The sequence below is a fragment of the Littorina saxatilis genome, linkage group LG4 (assembly GCF_037325665.1).
Source record: "Littorina saxatilis isolate snail1 linkage group LG4, US_GU_Lsax_2.0, whole genome shotgun sequence".
NCBI classification, from domain to species: Eukaryota; Metazoa; Mollusca; class Gastropoda; order Littorinimorpha; family Littorinidae; genus Littorina; species Littorina saxatilis.
In genome coordinates, this window is record NC_090248.1 from 50,985,952 (window position 1) to 51,009,192 (window position 23,241).

Genomic DNA, 23,241 nt, shown 5'->3' on the forward strand with positions numbered 1-23,241 from the left:
ATACACGATTGACACCAATAAGTAACTGCGATTTACCTGCAATTTAGTAATGCTGCATGTGTTAAATCTTCACCTCTGTGTACGTGTGTTTGTGGCTTTTGCAGATCAAACTTGATTAACAACTAAAGGTAACTGCAATTAACATGCAGTTGACACTACAATTGTGTAATGCTGTGTGTGTTAATGTACACCTGTGGGTGTGCGTTTCGTTCTCACAGATCATACATGATTGATACCTAAAAGTAACTGTGTGTGTTTGGTTGTTACAGATCAGCAAGGTTGCGGTGGAGAACTGTCGTCAGCACACCACGTGCAGTGACTGTCTCAACGACGGGGACCCGTACTGTGGATGGTGCGCGCTTGAGAAGAGGTTAGTGTTTTGCGATGATTTTGTGATGATGATGATGATGATGATGATGATGATGATGATGATGATGATGATGGTGATGATGATGTGGTGGTAATGATGATGATGATTGATGATGTGGTGGTGGTGATGATGATGATGATTGATGATGATGATGATGTGGTGGTGATGATGATGATTGATGATGATGATGATGACGATGATGATGATGATGTAAATTGTTACACTCTTAATTACCCTTTCTTCTGTATTTATTCGGTGCGTGTGTGTGTGTGTGGTTTTTGTTTTTAGGAGTCCGTGATAAACACAATCTTGTGCATGTGATGACTCTCCCCCCCCCCCCCCCACCCCGCTTCTTCCCTCCTCCCCTTTATTTATTTTTTATGTTTAGCCCAACACCCCGACTCTCCACCCCTTTTTCTGTACTTTTTGTTCGTGCCCCTCTCTCTCTCTCTCTCTCTCTCTCTCTCTCTCTCTCTCTCTCTCTCTCTCTCGTTGCGACGAATTTACCATTTCGTTGCGACAAATTTACCATTTCAAGTGGGAGCTGGAAGTTTGCCGACTAGTAATTATTGTATCTGCTTTTAATCGACGCAAAGAGTGCGCGATCTCTGGGCAAACATTTCACAATAACACTTTGAGGGCGATCCGCCTTGGGCTTCGGGCGGTCGATGCGCAATTGCGATAGCTGGGAGACAGTCGATCAACTGTGAGAAAGGAAAAAAGAAGAGGGAGAAGAGAAGAAGGAGGAGAAAGAGAAGACAAAAAAGCAGGTTAAAAAAAGGTGACCCGATACAAGGTCGTGTTTTAGGTCACAGAGCGATGTACGCGCAGCACGAGCTAAACGGGTTTGAGATGATGGCTGTCATGGTTAGGGCAACTGGGTGTCGAGGGAGTGTGTTGTTGATGACAGCTTTTGCCTTTTCTCTTGGCTGTTCATTGCTGGCCCTTTCCGCCGATAGCCCCCGATACTGTTCTGTGTCGTTCCGGTCTTTGGCAGCGCACGGTGAAACTGAGTGGGCGATCGTTGGGTGACAGTTAATGGCAGAGCTCTCCTCGCTGTCCCTGCGGGCAACTGCGTTTCCCTTGCTTTGAAGTCAACACCGCCGAGTGCGAGTCTCGCATGCAGCTGGCACCCGGTGTCAGTGATGCTGAATGCTCATTTAACAAATCCCCCCCCCCCCCCCCCCCCTCTCCGTCTTCTCTCCTATTTTTTTCTAGAGTATAAATATTATTGATGCAGAGTTTCGACTGTTTATTAACTGTATTGGCTCAAAATGGCTCATGACCCTCATCGAGGTTGGTCATAGTTAAAGGACAGTCTTGTACTAAGCCCCCCCCCCCCCCCCCCCCATCGGGACAAGAGTTGGTGACAGATGGACATCCACATCAACGTGACGTTGCACAGACAGCACAGACTGAGCTAAAAGTGAGGAAAGGATACTAACACCGTTCATAACCAACGGCGACAAAGTTCAAAAAGTGAGGATCGAACACGTTCACTTTCCGAGTAAAAAATCTGTCCAACACGAATCCCCTTCCTCTCTTTGTCATTGCGTGTGGCCGACACCAAAGAGCCATCGTACTCACAGGAATCTCCCATTCTCGCCCAAGGCCTCATGGGATAGGGGCGCGTGCTCATCGTCCTCGATGGCGCGCCGTTATCCATCTGCCGTCGTCTTTTTCCTCTCGTTTGTCTTTCTGTCAGGTCTGTGACACACAACAATGGACGGTCAGGGCTTGAATTGTTCTTCCTCGGGTCGTTAGGAACAGCTGATGAGGCGAGGTAGGACTGCGCTGCGCGTTAGGAACCGTTGCTGATGGATGCTGCTCGCGGTGTTAATTGACAAGGAGAGTTTGTGAATTATGTTGCACTTATCACTGATGACGGCTGCTGTAAGTGATTTAGCTCGATAAACTAGGAATTATTTGTATCATTTTGATGTATGCGTGAACAGACGGGTGCAAATAGATTGAAGATTTATGTATTTTTCGGAAAAATTAACGTGAAAAGAATTCACTTCTTCGGCTAAAGTGAAGTTTTTTCCCAAGACAGATCTGTGCAAAGTCAGACACGGATGTGCGTGCTTAGCGGTGGGTGACGGTAAACAATAAATCGCCGCTTCTCGGACACAAGAGTGGTTATTTTGTGTTGACAGACAGAGGTGTTAATTCATACTTGTTGACAGAAATGAATGGAGAAATGTGTCTTGTTTGCGTGCTTAATTGGATGTGCTTCACTCAAAGATTTATGCCGTTCAAGACAAACCGCAACTTGCTTAATCAAGGTTGTCCCAAGACAGATTGCAGAACATTCAATATTTATGTTTTTGTTTGGCGAACGTCATGACAGTGTCCACATAGCGCTGTTTTATCCTGGCTTGGGACAATAAATACAGGAAGAAACTCATTTAGTTTCATTGTTTGTATAGAGCCACGGCATAATTTAGTAGGTTTTTGAACAAATAGAGTGAGTGATCGACAAGAAGAATAAGAAGAACAACAACAAATAGAGAAATATTTGGTGGAATATTCTGTTGCAGTTTTCTGTCATTTGAAACATCAGAAATATTCAAACGTTTCCAGAGAGAAGAAGGAAGAACATGTTTGATGTATGGCTTGTATTTTGCCGGCTATCTTTGAATCTCCAAGCCACTGCCCGTCCACAGTCCCGCTAGTTCTCTCTCAAACCTGGCTCCTCCCACTAACTGGCGCACCATCCTCACTGACCCTCCCTCTCCCTCTCTCTCCCCCTCTCTCTCTCTCTCTCATTCTCTTCTCTCTCTCCCTCTCTCTCTCTCTCTCTCTCTCTCTCTTTCTCTCTCTCTCTCTCTCTCATTCTCTTCTCTCTCTCCCTCTCTCCCTCTCTCTCTCTCTCTCTCTCTCTCATTCTCTTCTCTCTCCCTCTCTCACACACACACACACACACACACCCACACTATGACACTCTGACACAATGGTACCCCCCCCCCCCTCCTCAACCTTCCCTCTCCTTTTCCCTCTCAGCTCTATCTCTTTTCTTTCAGAGAAGGCTTTGTTGAGTTTTTCTCCAAATCCGAAATTCTAAAAGCTAATAGCGAGTCAGTTGCCTAGGGTCAGGGCCGGGGAGGGCCAAGACTAACAGAAATGACGGGGTTGTCTGATGCTCTGTTTTTCCATTTCCGTTACAATTACACACTTTTGATTCAAGTCTGCCCAGACACACAGGCAAGGAGGACTTTTGAGATTAGGTCGAGGGCAGTGCTGGAAAACCTCCCGCCCGTGCTTTTTGGCACGAAACACTGCTCAACCCAAACAGGCCACATCGGCCATTATCGTTATGAAAGCCAGCTTGCCCACATTAACAACGGCGAAGAGAGTCAGTCGGCGAATGATAATTAGCCGCACGCGCAATCGTGGACCAGGGGCACGTGCTAATGGAATCAAGAGCCAGCGTTCGGGTGTTCGGTAATGAGATAAAAGGAAAAGGATTTGTAGAAATGGGGCGGGGCCTGCGCGAGTTTGAGCCATCGATTTCAAGCGGGATAACCATCATCGGAGAAACAAAGGAGGGGAGACAATCTGATTCGGTCACCGACTGAGTCTCGCGGGTGCTGAGATATGATGAGAGCCATGATCATGAGCACTGACGCGGGAATGTTCGAATGTTGCGTAGGGACTGTGAGAAGACGATGCGCTGGCCTTCTAGTTCTTCACAGAAATTAACACTTTCCCAGCGAATGCTGCAATCACTCAGCAAGGTATTACTGCAGACTTTAGCTCTCAGTATGATTAAATGCCAGGGATGACCGAGGAAGGTGATGATTGCATTGAGATATTTTGATTCTTGTTGACTGGGTCATTTCCAACAAGGTTGGGGAGGGGGGGGGGGGGGGGGGGGGAAGAGAGAGAATCTGCACAAACAGTTTCTTTTGCCTACAAAAATAAGTAGGCAAGAGTTGGATTAATCTCAAAACCAGAGTGTAGGTTGAGGACTGTAACCTGAAAAGTGCTGGCATTAAAAGTTTGTTGCATTATAATTTTATAAAAACCCTGATGTGTCCCCAAAGTGGCAAGCTCTCTTGCAATATGACTATGAGACTGCACTTCTGTCAGTTGAAGACTCTTAGACTGATCCAGGGAGGGTAAGAGAAAAAGCCCTTTATAAACGATGGACTTAGGCTTTTAAAAGCCAAAGCAGTCTGTCAGACTCAAAGTGATCCATAGGCCTTATAGATAGTCTAAATCCTGAGGGTTTTTGAAATCAGGAACACCTAGCTACTGCAGCAGGCAATTGACTGATCATTCAGAATGAAAAGACAAGTTAAACTAAAGTGATAATCTCGTGAACTGGGACTGTCATGCAACAAAGTGATCATGATTATGCTTGCTGATTATGCAGATCGAGCTTTGCTTCCACTTGCAGTAATTGAATGATTAGCTTTTAATCCCAAGGCTCCTGCAGCTAGCAGTCCAATGCATGCTTCTCTTGCTCAACTGGGGTTTGTTAAACACTGAGATTGAAGGGTTTTACATTTCTTTAAAAGCATGCAATTATGCCTTTGTTGCCATGCAGTGATACAACAACCACAGCATTGATTTCAAGAAGCGTGCAATTTGTGCAGTGAATTACCAGGTTTGAAAATTGAATGAACGTTGACTGTTCCTCCACACACCCATCCTCGCCCTTGTCAGCGCCATACTTGGTAAAAGGAGTAAAACTGTAGTTCTTAAACATGGTTAAATGTAGATTATGGATACACAATGATACTGTTTGGCATCAGCAGCCAGCAAAACAGTAAACATTCTTCAAAATCACCGAAAACTGAGCAGTCATTTCAGCAGAACTGCTAAACCTTTTCACAATGAGTAAACAAATCTTAAACTTCAGAAAATTGATGAAACTTCTATGGCAATTTGGGTAAATTTGACACACACAAAACCCAGTCTTGCAACAACCATGTGTGGCGTTGGCATCATTGATGGTGAATAATTTAAAATGGGATGAGGGTGTATTCATTTGCAAGCACTTTTAGCCTTAGTCTTCTGTGCATTTAATTTTGTGCAGAGACCCTACATGCATGCAGCTCCCTCTTTCTAGCCTTCATGTGCAGGCGTATGTGTCCTGATGTACAAGTGTGTGGATTTTGTCTCCAGTTTTAGGGCATCACCAAAAGACAAAAAAAGAATATTTTTTGTATCTTGACCATCATTTTTATATTTAGTCAAGTTTTGACTAAATATTTTAACATCGAGGGGGAATCGAAACGAGGGTCGTGGTGTATGTGCGTGTGTCTGTGTGTGTGTCTGTGTGTGTGTGTGTGTAGAGCGATTCAGACTAAACTACTGGACCGATCTTTATGAAATTTGACATGAGAGTTCCTGGGTATGAAATCCCCATACGTTTTTTTCATTTTTTTGATAAATGTCTTTGATGACGTCATATCCGGCTTTTCGTGAAAGTTGAGGCGGCACTGTCACGCTCTCATTTTTCAACCAAATTGGTTGAAATTTTGGTCAAGTAATCTTCGACGAAGCCCGGACTTCGGTATTGCATTTCAGCTTGGTGGCTTAAAAATTAATTAATGACTTTGGTCATTAAAAATCTGAAAATTGTAAAAAAAAATAAAAATTTATAAAACGATCCAAATTTACGTTTATCTTATTCTCCATCATTTGCTGATTCCAAAAACATATAAATATGTTATATTTGGATTAAAAACAAGCTCTGAAAATTAAATATATAAAAATTATTATCAAAATTAAATTTTCCAAATCAATTTAAAAACACTTTCATCTTATTCCTTGTCGGTTCCTGATTCCAAAAACATATAGATATGATATGTTTGGATTAAAAACACGCTCAGAAAGTTAAAACGAAGAGAGGTACAGAAAAGCGTGCTATGCAGCATAGCGTAACCACTACCCCGCTCTTCTTGTCAATTTCACTGCCTATGCCGTGAGCGGTGGACCACGAGTTTTCGGTCTTGCTGCGTTGCATTGCGTTCAGTTTCATTCTGTGAGTTCGACAGCTACTTGACTAAATATTGTATTTTCGCCTTACGCGACTTGTTTTGTGTTGCAGATGTACACTGAAGGGAATGTGCCCCAACTCGGACAATCCCACAGAGGGACGGTGGCTGCACGGCAGCTCCAACCAGTGCATCTACATCACCACCATCTCCCCCACCACCGCCTCCGTCACCGAGGTTGCAGAGGTGAGATTGTAGTACAGTGGCACCTGTCTGTAACGACCAGCCAAGGGACCAACCAAAAGTGGTCTTTATAGCCAGGTGGCCGCACTGGAAAGGGGAATTAAATGGAAAAAAGTATCTGAGAGAGAGTGGTCGGTGTGGGTGCAGGTGGTTGCTTTCAAAGGATTGAAAAGGATTAAATCTTGATTATCAGCAGCCCCTGAACAATGTCTGGTCGCCAGGAACTAAAAAAAATATTAAAAAAAAATGTGTAAGCCATTGTTGTGCAAACATGATTTCATTTTCAAGACAGGCTTCAATTGTAATGATGTTTTTTTGATGCATGACTCAAGGGTCTAATTTCTTGGGTTGACACACTTTAGAAGCCTTTGTGGCCTTCATGGCAACAGTTCGAAACAAAGTGGACGACTGAGGCAGTGAGGGAAAATCAAATGCCGAAGTAAGAAACTCAGACTGTAACTTAGTGTAAGTGTAACAAATTGTTGTCATTTATTCCTCTTCTTTATTATCCTTCTTCAAGTTTTTATTGTTAACTTGTACAACAATTATTTTCTTCCCTCAAACTACATCCTGGAATTCCCAACCCTTAAGTAAAGGTAGAAAGTCTTTTGATTAAGAATTCAGTCAAGGGGACTAGATCCAGAAATATGTATTCCATTTGCTTGAATACATGGCCATCGAGGGAAACAACTTGGCAGCCAGCGGCAGAATCTGCATTGTTGTTTATGAGCCACCGTAAAAATGCATCACAATATGTTCGTCTGTTCTTCAAAGGCTGAGAGTAGAGATGGCCGTAGTTATGAGAAATCAGGGGAGATAATCCCGACCAGGCAGTTCCCAGAATGTTCTACTTCAGAACTTGCTATCTTGTGAACTGATTGCTCTGCTTGGGAGTGGGGACGCCCTTGGCCTAGAGAGGTGGGGGGGTGTTGATTGTATTTTCAAGTAGCTGATAATTAATTGAGCAGGCAATTGCAGTTGCTTTTGCAGCATGGATAACTCTGATAAGTCTTGAGTTCTTATCAGCATGAGATTGGTAATGTGAGCTGGTTGGTTGCATTTGTGATGTTCTCTGGGAATAGTGACATTTGTTTGAAGAGAAGAGCAGGAGAAGTTGGCATTCCGTATCAATCTGAGAGCGAAACCTGTGAGAGTGTAAATGTAAACAGCTCCTGTCAGATGAAGCAGAGTGTGGTGGTTGAACAGGCAGTAGCTAAGGCAACACAAAAAAAGTTGTATGTTTCTGGTAACATGGTTACAAAAAATAGGGTAAGGTAGGTAGGGATATTTTGTTTTTGTTTTTTGTTTTGTTTTTGTTGGTCAGGGTAGAAAATAACTATACAGTGACGCAAAGAGACTGGACTTACTATACAAAGAGAAAGACAACACATTACAAAACAAATGAGACAAAAGGGATGCAGGGTTATCCCCCTTGTGTCGTCTGACGTCTGTTACTTTCGTTTTGACGCTTTTTTTCCTTCTTTTTTTTTTTACAAATGCAATTAAAAAAAGTCTAGGGTCGGCGGGAAAAAACTAGGTAGGGTCGGGTGACCAGATACATACAACTTTTTTTGGGGGGGGCCTATAAGTAAAACATAAAGCAAGACCACAACATTCAACGTTTCTTGACATTTCCTATCAGTTAACAAAAAAGCTATTTCAATTGATTCTGAAGTATCCTGTGTATTGAGATGTGCACCCAACAGTGCTGTTATCATGATGTACATACCAAAGCATCCCCTTTAAGGTGTATTCACCCTTGCACAGCCATTTGCTTGGGTACAGTGGAACCCCCCCTTTTAAGACCTCCGAAAATCTGAGAAAACAAGATCTTAAAAAGGAGGGAGTCTTGAAATGGTGGTAAACTGACAGAGGTTATGAACTTAAGGTCTGAGAAAACAAGATCTTAAAAAAGAAAGTCTTAAAAGGGGGGTTCCACTGTAGCTGCATGTTTTCTGACATTAAAGTGTGTGTTTCAGTTGCACCTGACCATCCCCCAGCTACCCATCAGGAGCAGCTACAGCTGTGTGTTTCTCGACCTCAACTGGAGCTCCCCGGCCGAGATCTGGTACTTTGGTGCTCGCTGCGTCTCTCCCGACTTCAAGCGTCTCGGCATGTCACTGGGAACTGAAGGTAACATTACTATTGTTCAGGCCTGAAAGTGGCGAGTATTTTACTCGCCATGGCGAGTAGAAACATGTAAATGGCGAGTAGAAATGTTAATCTGCTCGCCAAATGCGAGTAAAGTTGCTGAAGCAAATGGTTGGTTTGGCGAGTAAAAATACTAACATTTGCTCTCTGGCTAGTAAATTATGAGAAGTACTAGCCAAAGGCCAGTGCCGGCATTTCGTGGACTTTCAGCGCTGTTGTTTGCTGAGCATATGAAGGGATATCATTATTAAAACATGAGTGAGTTAATGATAATAATACGGGTATTTATATACAGCGCAAATCCTACCAGTACCATAGTTGTAAGCGCCTTACAAAATAAAGTCCCCAAAAAATCAACAAATCAGTAAGCAAATACAAAGTAATGTACATGATGAACAGTTCAATCTTCTACAAATAAGTTCACTCTGTTGTGAGTCTGAGAACAAAAAAGTGTGATGTCAGTCTCTTTTGTATAAATTTATGAAAGTTACTGCATTGGTCTCACTCTCAGCTACATCCCAGTTTGTTTACGGAATGTACATTTACATGTATCTCTTCAAACCTTTTTGCCTCAGACTCAATGGATTAATTTTGTTCTGTTTATCTTTTGTTTTATTTTGCTTTAGAATATGATTTGAACTGTGGTTCTAATTTTGCAGGTTTTCGCACAGTGACTTTGGCACTGAACTCCAGTGAAACAGGAAAACTTTTTGTGACCAAGAGTTTCACATTTTACAACTGCTCCAACTTCAAATCGTAAGTCTTCTGAGATCTTTCATATAGTTTGTGTTGAAATACAGAGAGAGATGAGAGTAATGATGACTTGGTGTGCTTCTCAAACATGGACCAAGGGGAACAACCGAGTTATTGGGTCCCCTTCACAACATCATGTTGCTTACCTTCAAAGTTCTTTCCCCTGTTCATTACTTCATATTCAGTCTTCAGGTGGCAATATTCTTTTGGGTGTGTTTTTGTGTGTGTACATTTTCAGTTGGTCTCCTTTATCTCTCTTTATCATTGAAGATGTGCAGATTATTTACTAAAAAATGTCATGGTAGAGTCATCAAAAACGATCATACATGTAATATCTTTCTGCTTGAATGACATAGTCGCCTTCTCTGCATCAAGTAGCCCCTGAAAGTCTCACGTGCTGTTACTCTTAACAACAAAAGCAACAAACAAATTAGCAGTTACTTATTTGCTTTGTTTTCGAACAGGTGCTCACAGTGTACGGCCTCGGCGTTTGACTGCCACTGGTGTGTGTACGACAACGGCTGTTACCATGACACCATGGCCTGTCAGTCCAACATCATCGCTGGCATCAGTGTACGTTTTGTTTTCATCTTACCAGCTCTTTTCTGGGGACTCGTTGCTTTTTTTTTCCATTTCTGCAGTAACTGTCATTATTTTAACTGAATATGAAATGGAAACGTGTGCATTTTTTGGTTGAAATATTCATTAAGACTGACGACAAGTATATATGGGAATAAGATTTAGGGATTAACTGCTGAGGGTTATTTCTTCAGATTCTTGACAAAATATCTGCATTTCATTCTGAATATTTCTTAATAAAGTAGTGTGTTATGGTAAAAAAAAAGGCTTTATGGCTCATTTGGGTATGGACATGTATACATGTACAATGCCACTTGCTTGCAGTTATTTCTTCTGCATTTTATTTGAAGAAGAAAAGATGATTGATATGGAGTAGAATATCTAGGTGAGGTGCACATTTTTTGGCCTGAGACAAAAGGAAGCTAATACAAAGCGTTACAGTACTGATGTTAGTATGCCAGCCTGTTGCAGCAACTGTTTTTAAATGTGACCTACCTTATTTTGTTCAGAGCACCAAGCCAGGCCGCAAGGGAGCTGTCCACTGCCCAAGGATTGACACCAAACAGACAGAAGCTATATATTTGCCAGTGGGCGTTCCAAAGATGGTCTTACTTAAAGGATACAACTTCCCGCAGCTCAAGGTTGGTGACAGAGAAAGTGTTTGTGTGTGTGGGAGAGAATGAAGACGTTTACGCCAAAGATTTTTGGCAGTATCATTGTATTAAGAACACTCTTTTTCTCACTTGTCTGTTTTGTCATTTCTCTATCTCTGTCTCTCTCTATCATTGTCTCTCTCCTCCCCCCCCCCCTCAATACTTTCAATCTAATACAGGAGACAAAAACAAATTGGAGAAAAAGAATTCTGTGAGATTTACAGATATGGTTGTTGTATGATGGGTTCCACTTCCAGTATTCATATTTCTAAATAAGCTGCTGCTTTTGTTTCAAGATGTTAAACTTTTTCTTCCGTTCACAGGCAAATCTCCCCAGCTACAAGTGTGTGGTGAACACAGGCTCAGCAGTGTATCAGGCCACAGCTAAGTTGTTGGACGACAGGCACATCACCTGTAGCATGCCAGAGGTAAGACTGCTACGCTATTTCATTGAAAACATGGTTTGGTTTTGTATGTCTTCTTGTCCTTGGGTGATTACCTCAGGCAAATTCGGGCTGTTATCAAGGTTTAACCTGGGAGAAAAAGGCTATGGGACATTTGTCCCTCTCAACCAAATACCGATGGGACATAGTCAAAGGCAAGAAGCGCAAATGAGGCCTGTACGCATTTTTGACAAAAGATGCAAAATGGTGCATTTTTTTCTTTTTTCATTTTCATTACTTAATTGTCCCATCGCTGGGAAATTCGGGTCGCTTCCTCCCAGTGGAAAGCTAGCAGCAACGGAGTCGCGCTACCCAGGTGTCTGCGTGTTTAGGTGTATTCAGCCACCTGCACTTATGGCAGAATGACCAAGGTCTTTTACGTGCCATTGTGATGACACGGGGGTGGGACATGGCTTCCGTCTCTGGGTCTGCACATAAAGTTGACCCGTGTCCGTCCCGGCCCGAATTGGAACCGGCGACATTCCGATCACAGGTCCAGTGCTCTACCAACTGAGCTACCGGGCCCCCATCCACAATATGGTGCCATCTGAAAATTAGCCGCTATATCGTGTTACGTGTGTGTGTGTGTGTGTGTGTGTGTGTAATCCAATGTAAAGTGTACATTTGGTGGCGCAGTGGTACGTAATCTCAATGCGCCCTTTGACGCACTGAATGGAATTGTGATGGGACATTTTCAGATTTAATGCGCCAATGAAACCCTGTGCTATCCTTGTGATTAGCGAGCAGGGACAGAATCGTGCTACCCAATTTTTTTTCTCTGCATGCATGTATTTGTATCTTCTGAGCCCTGAGATTTTCGCTGTGAGCTGGGGATCTTTATCGTGCGCGCGTGTGCACAAGGGGGTGTTCCCACACCAAAAGTCAATTTCGCACTGCATGGAGGTCACAGAAAGTAAATGTGAACCCGTGATTCTGGAACAAACCCCACCTCCTCACTAATATACATTGTACACTAAGGGAGATGGATTAACAGTATGAGGGTCGTTGAAAACCGATGTTATTTCAAACTCTTATTGATCTCTGTCACTGTTGTCCCTTGCAGATGTACTACAGTGATAATCAGGGCATTCTGGCAGCTGATCTGTCTGTCTACTGGGGTGATGACTTCTATTTGGAGAGTTCCAAAGGACTTGTTGGTGAGTTGAACTCAAACTTTGTCAGGAAATCTACATTAGTGCATGGTACAATTACAAATCTGTGCATACATGCCTAGAAATTCGTTGGAAGCAGTGTGCATGTAGAATTGTGTCCCTGTTTTGTTCATTGATTTTCACAGAATTGTGTACATTCAGTTTATGCATCATGCTTTCATGTGTGTGTGTATGTGCACATGTGTGTGTTTGTGTGTATGTGCTATTTTGTGTTTGTGTGAAACAGAACTTCAAAACCTGCACAAAGCTAAACTTGGACCATTCTGACATGTTGTAATGTGAGGAACTAGCTAATGTTATCATTATTTTTGCAGCCTTGCTGTACAAGTGTGACGTTCTGGCCAACGAGGAGTGCAGCCTGTGCATGAACCTCAACTACTAATGTTATCATTATTTTTGCAGCCTTGCTGTACAAGTGTGACGTTCTGGCCAACGAGGAGTGCAGCCTGTGCATGAACCTCAACTACTAATGTTATCATTATTTTTGCAGCCTTGCTGTACAAGTGTGACGTTCTGGCCAACGAGGAGTGCAGCCTGTGCATGAACCTCAACTACTAATGTTATCATTATTTTTGCAGCCTTGCTGTACAAGTGCGACGTTCTGGCCAACGAGGAGTGCAGCCTGTGCATGAACCTCAACTACTAATGTTATCATTATTTTTGCAGCCTTGCTGTACAAGTGCGACGTTCTGGCCAACGAGGAGTGCAGCCTGTGCATGAACCTCAACTACTAACGTTATCATTATTTTTGCAGCCTTGCTGTACAAGTGCGACGTTCTGGCCAACGAGGAGTGCAGCCTGTGCATGAACCTCAACTACTAACGTTATCATTATTTTTGCAGCCTTGCTGTACAAGTGCGACGTTCTGGCCAACGAGGAGTGCAGCCTGTGCATGAACCTCAACTACTAACGTTATCATTATTTTTGCAGCCTTGCTGTACAAGTGCGACGTTCTGGCCAACGAGGAGTGCAGCCTGTGCATGAACCTCAACTACTAATGTTATCATTATTTTTGCAGCCTTGCTGTACAAGTGTGACGTTCTGGCCAACGAGGAGTGCAGCCTGTGCATGAACCTCAACTACACGCGCTCCTACCTGGAGTGTTACTGGTGCGACGGTCGCTGCAGCTACATGAACAGGTGTGACCGACAAACCATTGCCTCCTGCCCGGCACCACAGATACTCAACGTAAGTCTCTGCTTGCTTCCTTCTTTGGAATCAGAATTATTGAGAATCTTATTGGGTTTGGATTGAGTTTTTAGGCTGTTTCGCCTTTGATTCCTGAAGTGGGTTGTTTTTTTTTTGGGGGGGGGGGGGGAGGGTGTGAGTGTAACTTTGAATTATGTTCTTGCTGACTGTGCTTGTAATTTTCTTTGTTTTCTTGATGTAGCTTCTTAGAACAAAGACAAGGTGTCAGTTGTAGATGTGATGTGAAACAAGAGCTTGCAATTGAGGTTACAATATTGTTGCCTGAATTGAAAAGTGGATGGATGGGTGGGGTCACATTTTGGGGATACTGTATTTGTCATACCCTGCCTGCAAGCATGTATTTAAACTTTAACAATCTGTTCCTGTAGTTTTAACACTTTGATTGCAATGCATCTTGTGTTGTTTTGCTGCCGACAGGTTTGGCCTTTGTCAGGACCCATCCAAGGTGGAACGAACGTCACCATTGACGGCCGCAACCTGGGGTCAAAGTTTGAGGACATTCAGGACGCTGTGTTCATTGCCAACGTTCAGTGCAAACCCTTCAAGGAACTGTATTCTCCATCACGAAGGTACGCATATTTGTTGATGTGTAGTTCTGTACACCACAAAGAAGACTTTGACAGGGCATTGAGCATTTAAACTTTGTTTTGAAACTGGGAAATGTTGTAGCTCAGTTGGTAGAGCACTGGACTTGTGATCGGAAGGTCGCAGGTTCGAATTCGGGCCGGGACGGACACGGGTCAACTTTATGTGCAGACCCAGAGACGGAAGCCATGTCCCACCCCTGTGTCATCACAATGGCACGTAAAAGACCTTGGTCATTCTGCCATAAGTGCAGGTGGCTGAATACACCTAAACACGCAGACACCTGGGTAGCGCGACTCCGTTGCTGCTAGCTTTCCACTGGGAGGAAGCGACCCGAATTTCCCAGCGATGGGACAATAAAGTAATGAAAATGAAAATGATTGTTGCTACCATTCAGCACAAACCCTTCCAGAAAGTTCACTGTCCATCAAGAAAGTTTAGACACCTGTTATTGAGTTCATTGCAAAAGTGCGGAGCCGTTCTGCACCTTAACATTTCAAAACTATTCATTTAAATATAAAGTTTCCAGTTTCTTTCCAATGGTTTGCCAGTTAAGTTTGCTGGAATCACTCATTCACTGTATCAGAAGAAGGCATGCATAGTTATAGAGAGTAATTTCTGATTATGCTATACTGTACTTACAGAAATAGGAAATGTTTTGGTGTTGTGCCGTGTTTTGTTGTATCTTGACGCGTCTTGCTATTGATGTTGCAGGATAGTGTGTCAGACGCAGTGGCGAGGTCAGATCTACAGCGGCCCAGTGGAGATCCGACTAACCAATGGTGCCCCTGTCAAGTCTTCCGAGGTCTTTCACTACAGGGTCAGTATTTCTTCTTAGTTCTTTCATTGAGGAGATAACGGATGCTATAAGGGTGTGATATCTAGTCTTGATAGCTTGGTGTTCGTGTGTGCTTGAAATTGTGTACCAGACAGCGATTACACTAACCATTTTTGAAATTCGTATTTCTGAAAAATAGTTATTCCAATTTCATTTGCAGTATTTTGAGATTATTTTGATAAAATATTAGAAATTACCCGTTAACGTAGCCGCCAGATAGACATGTGTGACTGATGTTTGTGTGTAAAACATTGCAGAGCCCCTTGATAGAGGAGATAGAGCCTGAGAACGGCCCCATGGCTGGTGGGTCCAGAATCACCATCAAGGGTCAGGACCTCAACACTGGGGGTCAGCTCAAAGCAGTGCTGGGGGACGCTCCTTGCATAGTGGACAGGTCAGTTGGCGTTGTCATTACGTCTTATTTTAGTGCAGTGGATGTAATACGATGTGTGTTGCTCGTAATGTTTCGGACTCCTTTTTTTTTGGGGGGGGGGTCTTCCTTTCTTTCCTTGTTTTTTTTCTTCTTTTTATTTTTTTATTTCTTACAAATTTTGTTTCTTTGGTTGTTTGGGAATTTGTGAGTGGTTTGGGTGCTTATTTGTTGGGGTGTCATTTGCACTCAATTTGCAAAGCTTTTTTGTGTTTGATTTTTGAGGTAGCAGACTTTATCTAAAGCTCTTTGACTATTTTGACAATTGATTTTGTGTTGAGCCGTAGAGTTTGCGTCACTCTCCAAACTGGCTCTTTTAGACAGACCTCACCCCCTCCTTGTTTTATTTTTTTGTTTTTGTTGAAATTGACAAGATTTCGTTTTGAATAGACATTTCAAGTTTACATGACCAAAAAATAAATCTGAAGTGTTGACTTTATGTTAACAGGGAAACCTTGACGCCTACTTCCGTGGTGTGTCAAACGACACGCGTGTGGAGAGCAGAGCCCAAGTCTCCCATCCAGGTGTTCTTTGACGGTGCCAGAATAACGCTGGACAGGGACTTCATATTCCGCGAGGACCCTATCATCACCGACATCCACCCTCTGGCCACCATTAGAGAGTAAGTTTGTGTTATTGGTGGTATTGGTAGGACATGGAATATGACACTGGTTTCCACATTGAAAAAGAGTTGTTTGTTACTTGCAGGTGTTAATTTGATTTGAGGGCCCAAATCTCTTATTTAATTAACACTTTCTACCCCACTTATGTTGGCCAAGTTTTTTTTTAGCCGAGACCAGCTGTGCTGCAGCAGGTCACTCAGAATTGTAGTAACTGTGTAAAAACTGTGTATCAACACGCTGGAATGCAGACGTTAGATGGACGTTACAGGAAGCGACTGAAGATAACAGTCTGAGCGGATATATCCGTACCTGGTCAGATAGAGCCATGTGAGTGAGTACGGATATATTCGTACCTGGGAGACAATGAGTTAAGCAGTGAGAATATCTTTCGTTCCCATTTCTTTGTGAAAGGATGTATGTCTCATGGAACGGTTAAAGTGTTTTCAAAGCTCAAATAGTTTTGTTCTTTGATTGCACCTCACTACTGCTGTATAATTCACTTTTAGGATTGCTGTGGGTTAGTATCAAGTGTTCTGAGAATAGGCTTCTCAGGGTCGTAGCATTATGTTTTGGTAACATTTGCAAGACTTTCATGAGATTTGTCATTTTCATTCAAAGTGCAGCATGTTAAACAATGAACGGTTGTTGTTACAGGGGTGGACGCATGCTGACAATCCGAGGCACCAATCTGGGTTACATTCAGCAGCCTGAGATGTTCGCCTTTGTGCCTATGGAGGGGGGAGAATTCTACCCCACAGAGAGCACGGTAAGTTCTCATCTTGCCATCTGCTTGCATGGTTTAAACAAAACTTTATTCAGTTTTAGTATTGTGGCATACAATATAGGACCTAGGGAATCAGAACTCGAGCATAAAGCTTCCGTTATATTAGCTAATCCAAAAGGCTTGTTTGCCGTCTGGTTCTGGTTCTGTATGAGCTTTGATGCTGGAAAGTTATGCTGTTTGCTGTCTGGTTCTGGTTCTGTATGAGCTTTGATGCTGGAAAGTTATGCTGTTTGCCGTCTGGTTCTGGTTCTGTATGAGCTTTGATGCTGGAAAGTTATGCTGTTTGCTGTCGTCTGGTTCTGTATGAGCTTTGATGCTGGTAAGTTATGCTGTTTGCTGTCTGGTTCTGTATGAGCTTTGATGCTGGAAAGTTATGCTGTTTGCTGTCGTCTGGTTCTGTATGAGCTTTGATGCTGGAAAGTTATGCTGTTTGCCGTCTGGTTCTGGTTCTGTATGAGCTTTGATGCTGGAAAGTTATGCTGTTTGCCTTCTGGTTCTGTATGAGCTTTGATGCTGGAAAGTTATGCTGTTTGCCGTCTGGTTCTGGTTCTGTATGAGCTTTGATGCTGGAAAGTTATGCTGTTTGCTGTCTGGTTCTGGTTCTGTATGAGCTTTGATGCTGGAAAGTTATGCTGTTTGCTGTCTGGTTCTGGTTCTGTATGAGCTTTGATGCTGGAAAGTTATGCTGTTTGCTGTCTGGTTCTGGTTCTGTATGAGCTTTGATGCTGGAAAGTTATGCTGTTTGCTGTCTGGTTCTGGTTCTGTATGAGCTTTGATGCTGGAAAGTTATGCTGTTTGCTGTCTGGTTCTGGTTCTGTATGAGCTTTGATGCTGGAAAGTTATGCTGTCTGGTTCTGGTTCTGTATGAGCTTTGATGCTGGAAAGTTATGCTGTTTGCTGTCTGGTTCTGGTTCTGTATGAGCTTTGATGCTGGAAAGTTATGCTGTCTGGTTCTGGTTCTGTATGAGCTTTGATGCTGGAAAGTTATGCTGTTTGAGAAAGTTTTCCACAGCTGTAGCAAAAACATGCTGATTGTTTTCTACAGCTGTAGCAAAAACATGCTGATTGTTTTAGGCTGGTTGAACAATGTTGTATGAACGTTGTCGTCTTGCTTCCTCACCAGACCTGCAAGGTGATCAACTTGGAGGAGATCCGCTGTCCCTCCCCGCCTCTCGACCCCGTTGACAACCCCACCTCTACCATCATCCGATCACGCCGCCGTCGCCACACCCAGGCTCACACCATCACAGAGGTCATACACAGGCTTCGGAACCATCACCAGCGTTCCGCACGCAGCCTCTCTCACTCCGAAGAGGGACTTTTGCGTCGTTCTCTGAGAAGCGTGGCTGCAGCTGATGTAGAAAAGTCGAGAGCCAGCGCATCAGACCAGAAGCTGTTGCGAGTGAAGAGAGTGGAACCCATCAACCAGGCTCAGCTGGGCTTCATCATGGACGGGGTTCTGACGTTGAGAAACCTGTCCGCGGTGGCAGGGCTGGAGGCCAGCTTGAAATACTACCCCAACCCTCGCGTCTACAACTTCTCCGAGTCTGACAGCATCAAGGTCTTCAAAGGAGAGATGCTCATCATTGAGGTGAGGAGTGGTGGAGGTTGCGAAAGAAACTGAGCAAAAAGTACTTCTAGTGTGAGAGGAGATTGTGATGTGAGGATTTGTTACAAGAAATGACGATTTTGCAAAGATGATGTAATATGCAAAGATATGTTCATTCAGTGGTTCCTATTTTTATTTTCAGATTCTTTTGTTGTTGTTGTTGCTGGCATGCCAATACGAGTGTTATTAGGACATGTTTGTTTACTTTATTGTTGTGAAGATTGGTGTTCCTTTCGCATTCAGGCTCCTGTTTGCAGTTTCCAGTTCTCTTTTCCGTCTCTGCCTTCACTGCCATCATCTCCTCTTCCTCATCTCTTTAACCATTTTTAAAAATTGAACTAGATTTATAGCCATAGAAATACATACACCCATCCCTGTCTGTACAGTCTTCTCTTCATGACTTTGCACACAAAACATTTAGATTCAATTTTTAATGTTACCCGTATTTGTTTGTAGGGTGTGGACCTGACGCTAGCGGCAGACAAAGCAGACGTGAAAGTTTGGGTGGGATCTGAACCGTGCAACGTCACTCTCTTCTCCCCGAGTCAGATTGCTTGCGACCCACCCCCCTCCCAGCCTGCTGGTATCGATGTTCAAGGCAACTCCGACTCCAAGGTTCTTCCGCTGGTTGTGGTGAGTGCTCACTAACGTGTGCTTTATTGGCTTTTTTCTTATAAGGAGTATGTGGTTATCTTAACTTTAAGTCAAGCCTAATATTAATTGGGCAAATTCTACTTCGCGAAACTCAGTGAAGCTTTGGCACTGAATTTTTTGTAGAAAGACTTCAGGCCTTTGGAAAGTCAACTTCAGGCTCAATTAAGAACACCCTTTAGGGATGCATTTGGGGTGCAAAGTTTGTGCGAGTTTCTCATTTATATCTAAATTTTAGTGGTAAACCATACCATTTTCAGCTTAACAAATTGCTCTATCTTGAGAGTACATGAATACGTATGGCTGACAGTTGTGCACAGTCTTCTCCCTTTCTTGCAGGTGAAGGTGAACAACATGAGATACACGGTTGGTCGCGTGGAGTACGACGTCCCAGAAACCTTCAGCTTCCCCACGGAGGCCATTGCAGGGATCGCAGCGGGCGGAGGCTTTTTGTTGCTGGTCATCATCCTCATCCTCATCATCTACCGCCGACAGAGCACGCGGGCAGAGCGCATCTACCACAAGCTGCAGATCCAGCTGGACAACTTGGAGAGCAACGTCCGAAACGAGTGCAAACAAGGTGAGTTTGGAGAGAGATATAGCTGGAGAATGTGTTTTCTGGTTCTTGTGTTCGGCAGCTGTTGTTCTTATGAGAAGAGAACCGATGCTTTTGTCAATTTGCTTGCTGTGTTATGCTAGACCTCCCAAACATACTAGAATTTCTTTCGAGTGGGCTATTATCACTCTCTGCCCCTCCAATGAGACAGTCCTACTCCGTTTTCGTGGCATCTGAGGTATAGTCCTTATGATGAAGAGGAAGAATGAGCAACAGATGGAAGCGAGTTTTATGTTCACAACTGCATGCTTAGTAGATGAATAGTTGTACAACTGAACAATTCTATGTTTAGCGTTATGAGATTTTGATGGCAGCTATAATGAGGTGTTAACTTTTTTGTGAGTGTAGTTTGTGGTTAGACGCTGTTGCACGAAAACAATAAAACGATTCGCTTTTCATTTCCAGTATTGTAGAGAAAGAATGAAAATTAATAAGTGCGTTTCTTCTACGATCACAGCCTTCGCTGAGCTGCAGACAGACATGACAGACCTAACGGGAGACCTGGTGTCGAGCGGTATACCTTTCTGGGATTACCATACCTACACCTTCAAGGTTCTCTTCCCTGGGCTGACGAACCACGTCATCCTTCACCCCCCAATGGTGAGTGAGGTCTCCTTCAGCTCCTAGTGCAGTGTCTTTCTGACCGCATTGAAGTTAGTTCGATTGAACTGATTTCTGACGGGTTTGGATATGACTTGGAATGCAATTACGTCACTCAGTAACAAGTTTTTACTTCAGTCGGCTGAAAATTAACAATCTCTTTCACCTTCCTGCTAAGTTTCGAAATTCACAATGCACAAGCGTACAGATACAGTGAAGCTGTTTGCGAGATTATTACTTTGTATTTTTTTTTTAGCCAGCCTTTAGGTGAGGGGTGCATGCATGGGAAAGAACTGTGCTTCCGTCCTAAATGGGTTAAATAATATATGCAGATTTAAGTTTTAGTTTCTCTTCTGCATGCCCAGTTCAAGATTCTATTTTCTCTGATTTGCAAGTTTGTAATAAGTGTGCATGCAATTTTGATTCAGCAGCAAAAGAATGGATCCTTCCGCTTCTCTGACCAAGGCCTACAGCTTTTCCATCAGTTGTTGAACAAGAAAATCTTTCTCCTCACCTTTATACGCTGTCTGGAGTCCCAGCGAACCTTCACCATCAGAGACAGGTAAGACCTCTGGACTTGATCAGCAGCTTCTTCTTCTTCTTCTTCTGCGTTCGTGGGCTGAAACTCCCACGTACACTCGTGTTTTTTACACGAGTGGAATTTTACGTGTATGACCGTTTTTTACCCCGCCATTTAGGCAGCCATACGCCGTTTTCGGAGGAAGCATGCTGGGTATTTTCGTGTTTCTATAACCCACCGAACTCTGACATGGATTACAGGATCTTTTTCGTGCGCACTTGGTCTTGTGCTTTCGTGTACACACGGGGGTGTTCGGACACCGAGGAGAGTCTGCACACAAAGTTGACTGAGAAATAAATCTCTCGCCGAACGTGGGGACGAACTCACGCTGACAGCGGCCAACTGGATACAAATCCAGCGCGCTACCGACTGAGCTACATCCCCGCCCGATCAGCAGCTTAAACTGTTTGTGCGTTAAAATAGCATCCAATTTTTCTGTGTTTCTTTGGATCAAGTAAACATGTTTGCTATCTTTAATGATGAGGCTGCAAAATCAACGGGTTGGTTCTATATTGTTCATACATATTCCCTGGTTTTACGCAAGAACAGGGGAAAATGGGTAAATGCAAGATATGAATATTTTGAAAGGATTTAATTTGAATGGTTATTAATAATGTCATTGCTGTTCTGTTGCAGAGCCAATGTGGCATCACTACTGATGATAATCTACCAGAACAACTTGGAGTATGTCACAGAGTAAGTTTTACGCTCACATTCTAAGGGGGCTTTTCTTCTTAATTATTTATTTATCTTTCTGACAGACATGTTCCAATGTGATCAGTTCCTATACATTCGTTTTTACAACTTATTGCAGATCAACTTTTTTTCTTTCTTTCTGACTTGATTTTTTTCTTTCATTGATTTATTTTGTTGTTGTTTTTTCTATTCTTTCTTTTATCAATTTGTGGTTTCTGTTGTTGTTTTATTCTTTCCATCATTATTCCTTTCTCTCTTTCATATGACATACATTAATGTGAGGTGTGTATTTTCAGTATCCTGAAGGCACTGCTAGTGGACCTGGTGCAGAAGTCAGTGGCAGGCCGACATCCCAAACTGATGCTGCGACGTTCAGAGTCTGTGGTGGAGAAACTCCTCACCAATTGGCTCTCCTTGTGTCTCTACAAACACCTCAAGGTACACACTCACCTGCACGCATATACACCTGTGTCTGTCTCTATGTATGAGTCAGACATACAGACATACATAAACGTGCACACACACACACATGCGCGCACGCACGCAAACAAGCGTACACAAACATGTGCGCATACACACACACATACACGAAAAGACACACAAACGCATGCACATGCATGTACACACACACACAGACACACACACATCAGCACAGATTTGCATCCTTTGAAATGGAAAGGAAAACGTCACATGTCCTGAAAATGGTAAAATTCTGTTTTAGGGGAAAGCCTGTCTGCAGCCAATAATGTTTTAAACTGTTTGCTGGCAGGATATTTGTTGACAAAAGTATTACCTGTGTTTACCTGGATTGACAACTTACAGTGTGCTCTTCCATACTAAATGAGTACACCACACACACACACACACAAACACACAAACTCACAAACTCACAAACACACACATACATACACTCACATATACACACATACACTGTTTCAGTGTTTGTTTGTTGTTTTCGTCTTCTTCTGTTGTTTATTGAAAGGTTTGTTGCATGTGAAGCAGTTTACACAGGACGTCAGGTGACGTCCTACAGGAAGCGAAAGGGTTAAAAGAAGTGCATTTCTTATTGCTGTACGAAAACGTGTATGTTCCAGGAGCACGCGGGAGCGTCACTGTTCATGCTGTACAAAGCCATCAAGCTGCAGGTAGAGAAAGGTCCGGTGGACGCCGTGACGGGCGACGCCAGGTATTCCTTGTCAGAGGACAGGCTGCTTAGGGAGAAGATAGAGCCTAGGAGTTTGGTAAGATACCTTTTCTTGATGCCCCTCATTCTTTGTCTGCCATGGCATTCCTACCCCCTCCTCTCTCTCTCTCTCTCTCTCTCTCGTGCATGCTCTATCTCACTCTCTCCTTGTTTTCTCTTTTTCTTCTTCGTTCATGGGCTTAGACTCCCACGTTCACTCATGTTTTTAGCATGAGTGGATTTTTACGTGTATGAGCGTTTTTACCCCGCCATTCAGGCAGCATACGCATTCTTTTTTAATGCAGTGAGAGGGATCAATGACTTTGGTGTATGCTTTTGGTTAGGCATTACTATTTAGAATGAATAATGAGCTAATAAGAAAGTTGTTATATTAATAAAGGCACTTTGTACTTTTTTGTTTAAAGTCTTAAAAATGGAGTTTTCACTGTACACCTCCAGGACAACCTGTGTCTGGCCTGTCTGAAAACACCTCGGCGTCACGGGTTTTGCTGCCAGCATGGTGAA

General features: G+C 43.2%; 1 protein-coding gene across 1 annotated transcript in view; it reads left to right on the forward strand.

The window, feature by feature from the left end:
* The first annotated feature begins 275 nt into the window (after positions 1–275).
* Positions 276–23,241, forward strand: part of LOC138965011 (plexin-B-like) — a 36,210-nt gene continuing 13,244 nt past the window's right edge. Inside the window, exons 1-22 of the mRNA XM_070337134.1 lie at positions 276–370; positions 6,432–6,564; positions 8,541–8,694; positions 9,372–9,468; positions 9,930–10,038; positions 10,554–10,685; positions 11,021–11,125; positions 12,204–12,297; positions 13,331–13,500; positions 13,939–14,090; positions 14,821–14,926; positions 15,202–15,338; positions 15,823–15,996; positions 16,652–16,763; positions 17,905–18,372; positions 18,847–19,023; positions 19,381–19,621; positions 20,115–20,257; positions 20,689–20,819; positions 21,474–21,533; positions 21,830–21,971; positions 22,628–22,774. Coding sequence (XP_070193235.1) covers positions 6,448–6,564; positions 8,541–8,694; positions 9,372–9,468; positions 9,930–10,038; positions 10,554–10,685; positions 11,021–11,125; positions 12,204–12,297; positions 13,331–13,500; positions 13,939–14,090; positions 14,821–14,926; positions 15,202–15,338; positions 15,823–15,996; positions 16,652–16,763; positions 17,905–18,372; positions 18,847–19,023; positions 19,381–19,621; positions 20,115–20,257; positions 20,689–20,819; positions 21,474–21,533; positions 21,830–21,971; positions 22,628–22,774 — 3,168 coding nt within the window. The 5' untranslated portion in view covers positions 276–370; positions 6,432–6,447. The remainder of the gene's footprint in view (positions 371–6,431; positions 6,565–8,540; positions 8,695–9,371; positions 9,469–9,929; positions 10,039–10,553; positions 10,686–11,020; positions 11,126–12,203; positions 12,298–13,330; positions 13,501–13,938; positions 14,091–14,820; positions 14,927–15,201; positions 15,339–15,822; positions 15,997–16,651; positions 16,764–17,904; positions 18,373–18,846; positions 19,024–19,380; positions 19,622–20,114; positions 20,258–20,688; positions 20,820–21,473; positions 21,534–21,829; positions 21,972–22,627; positions 22,775–23,241) is intronic.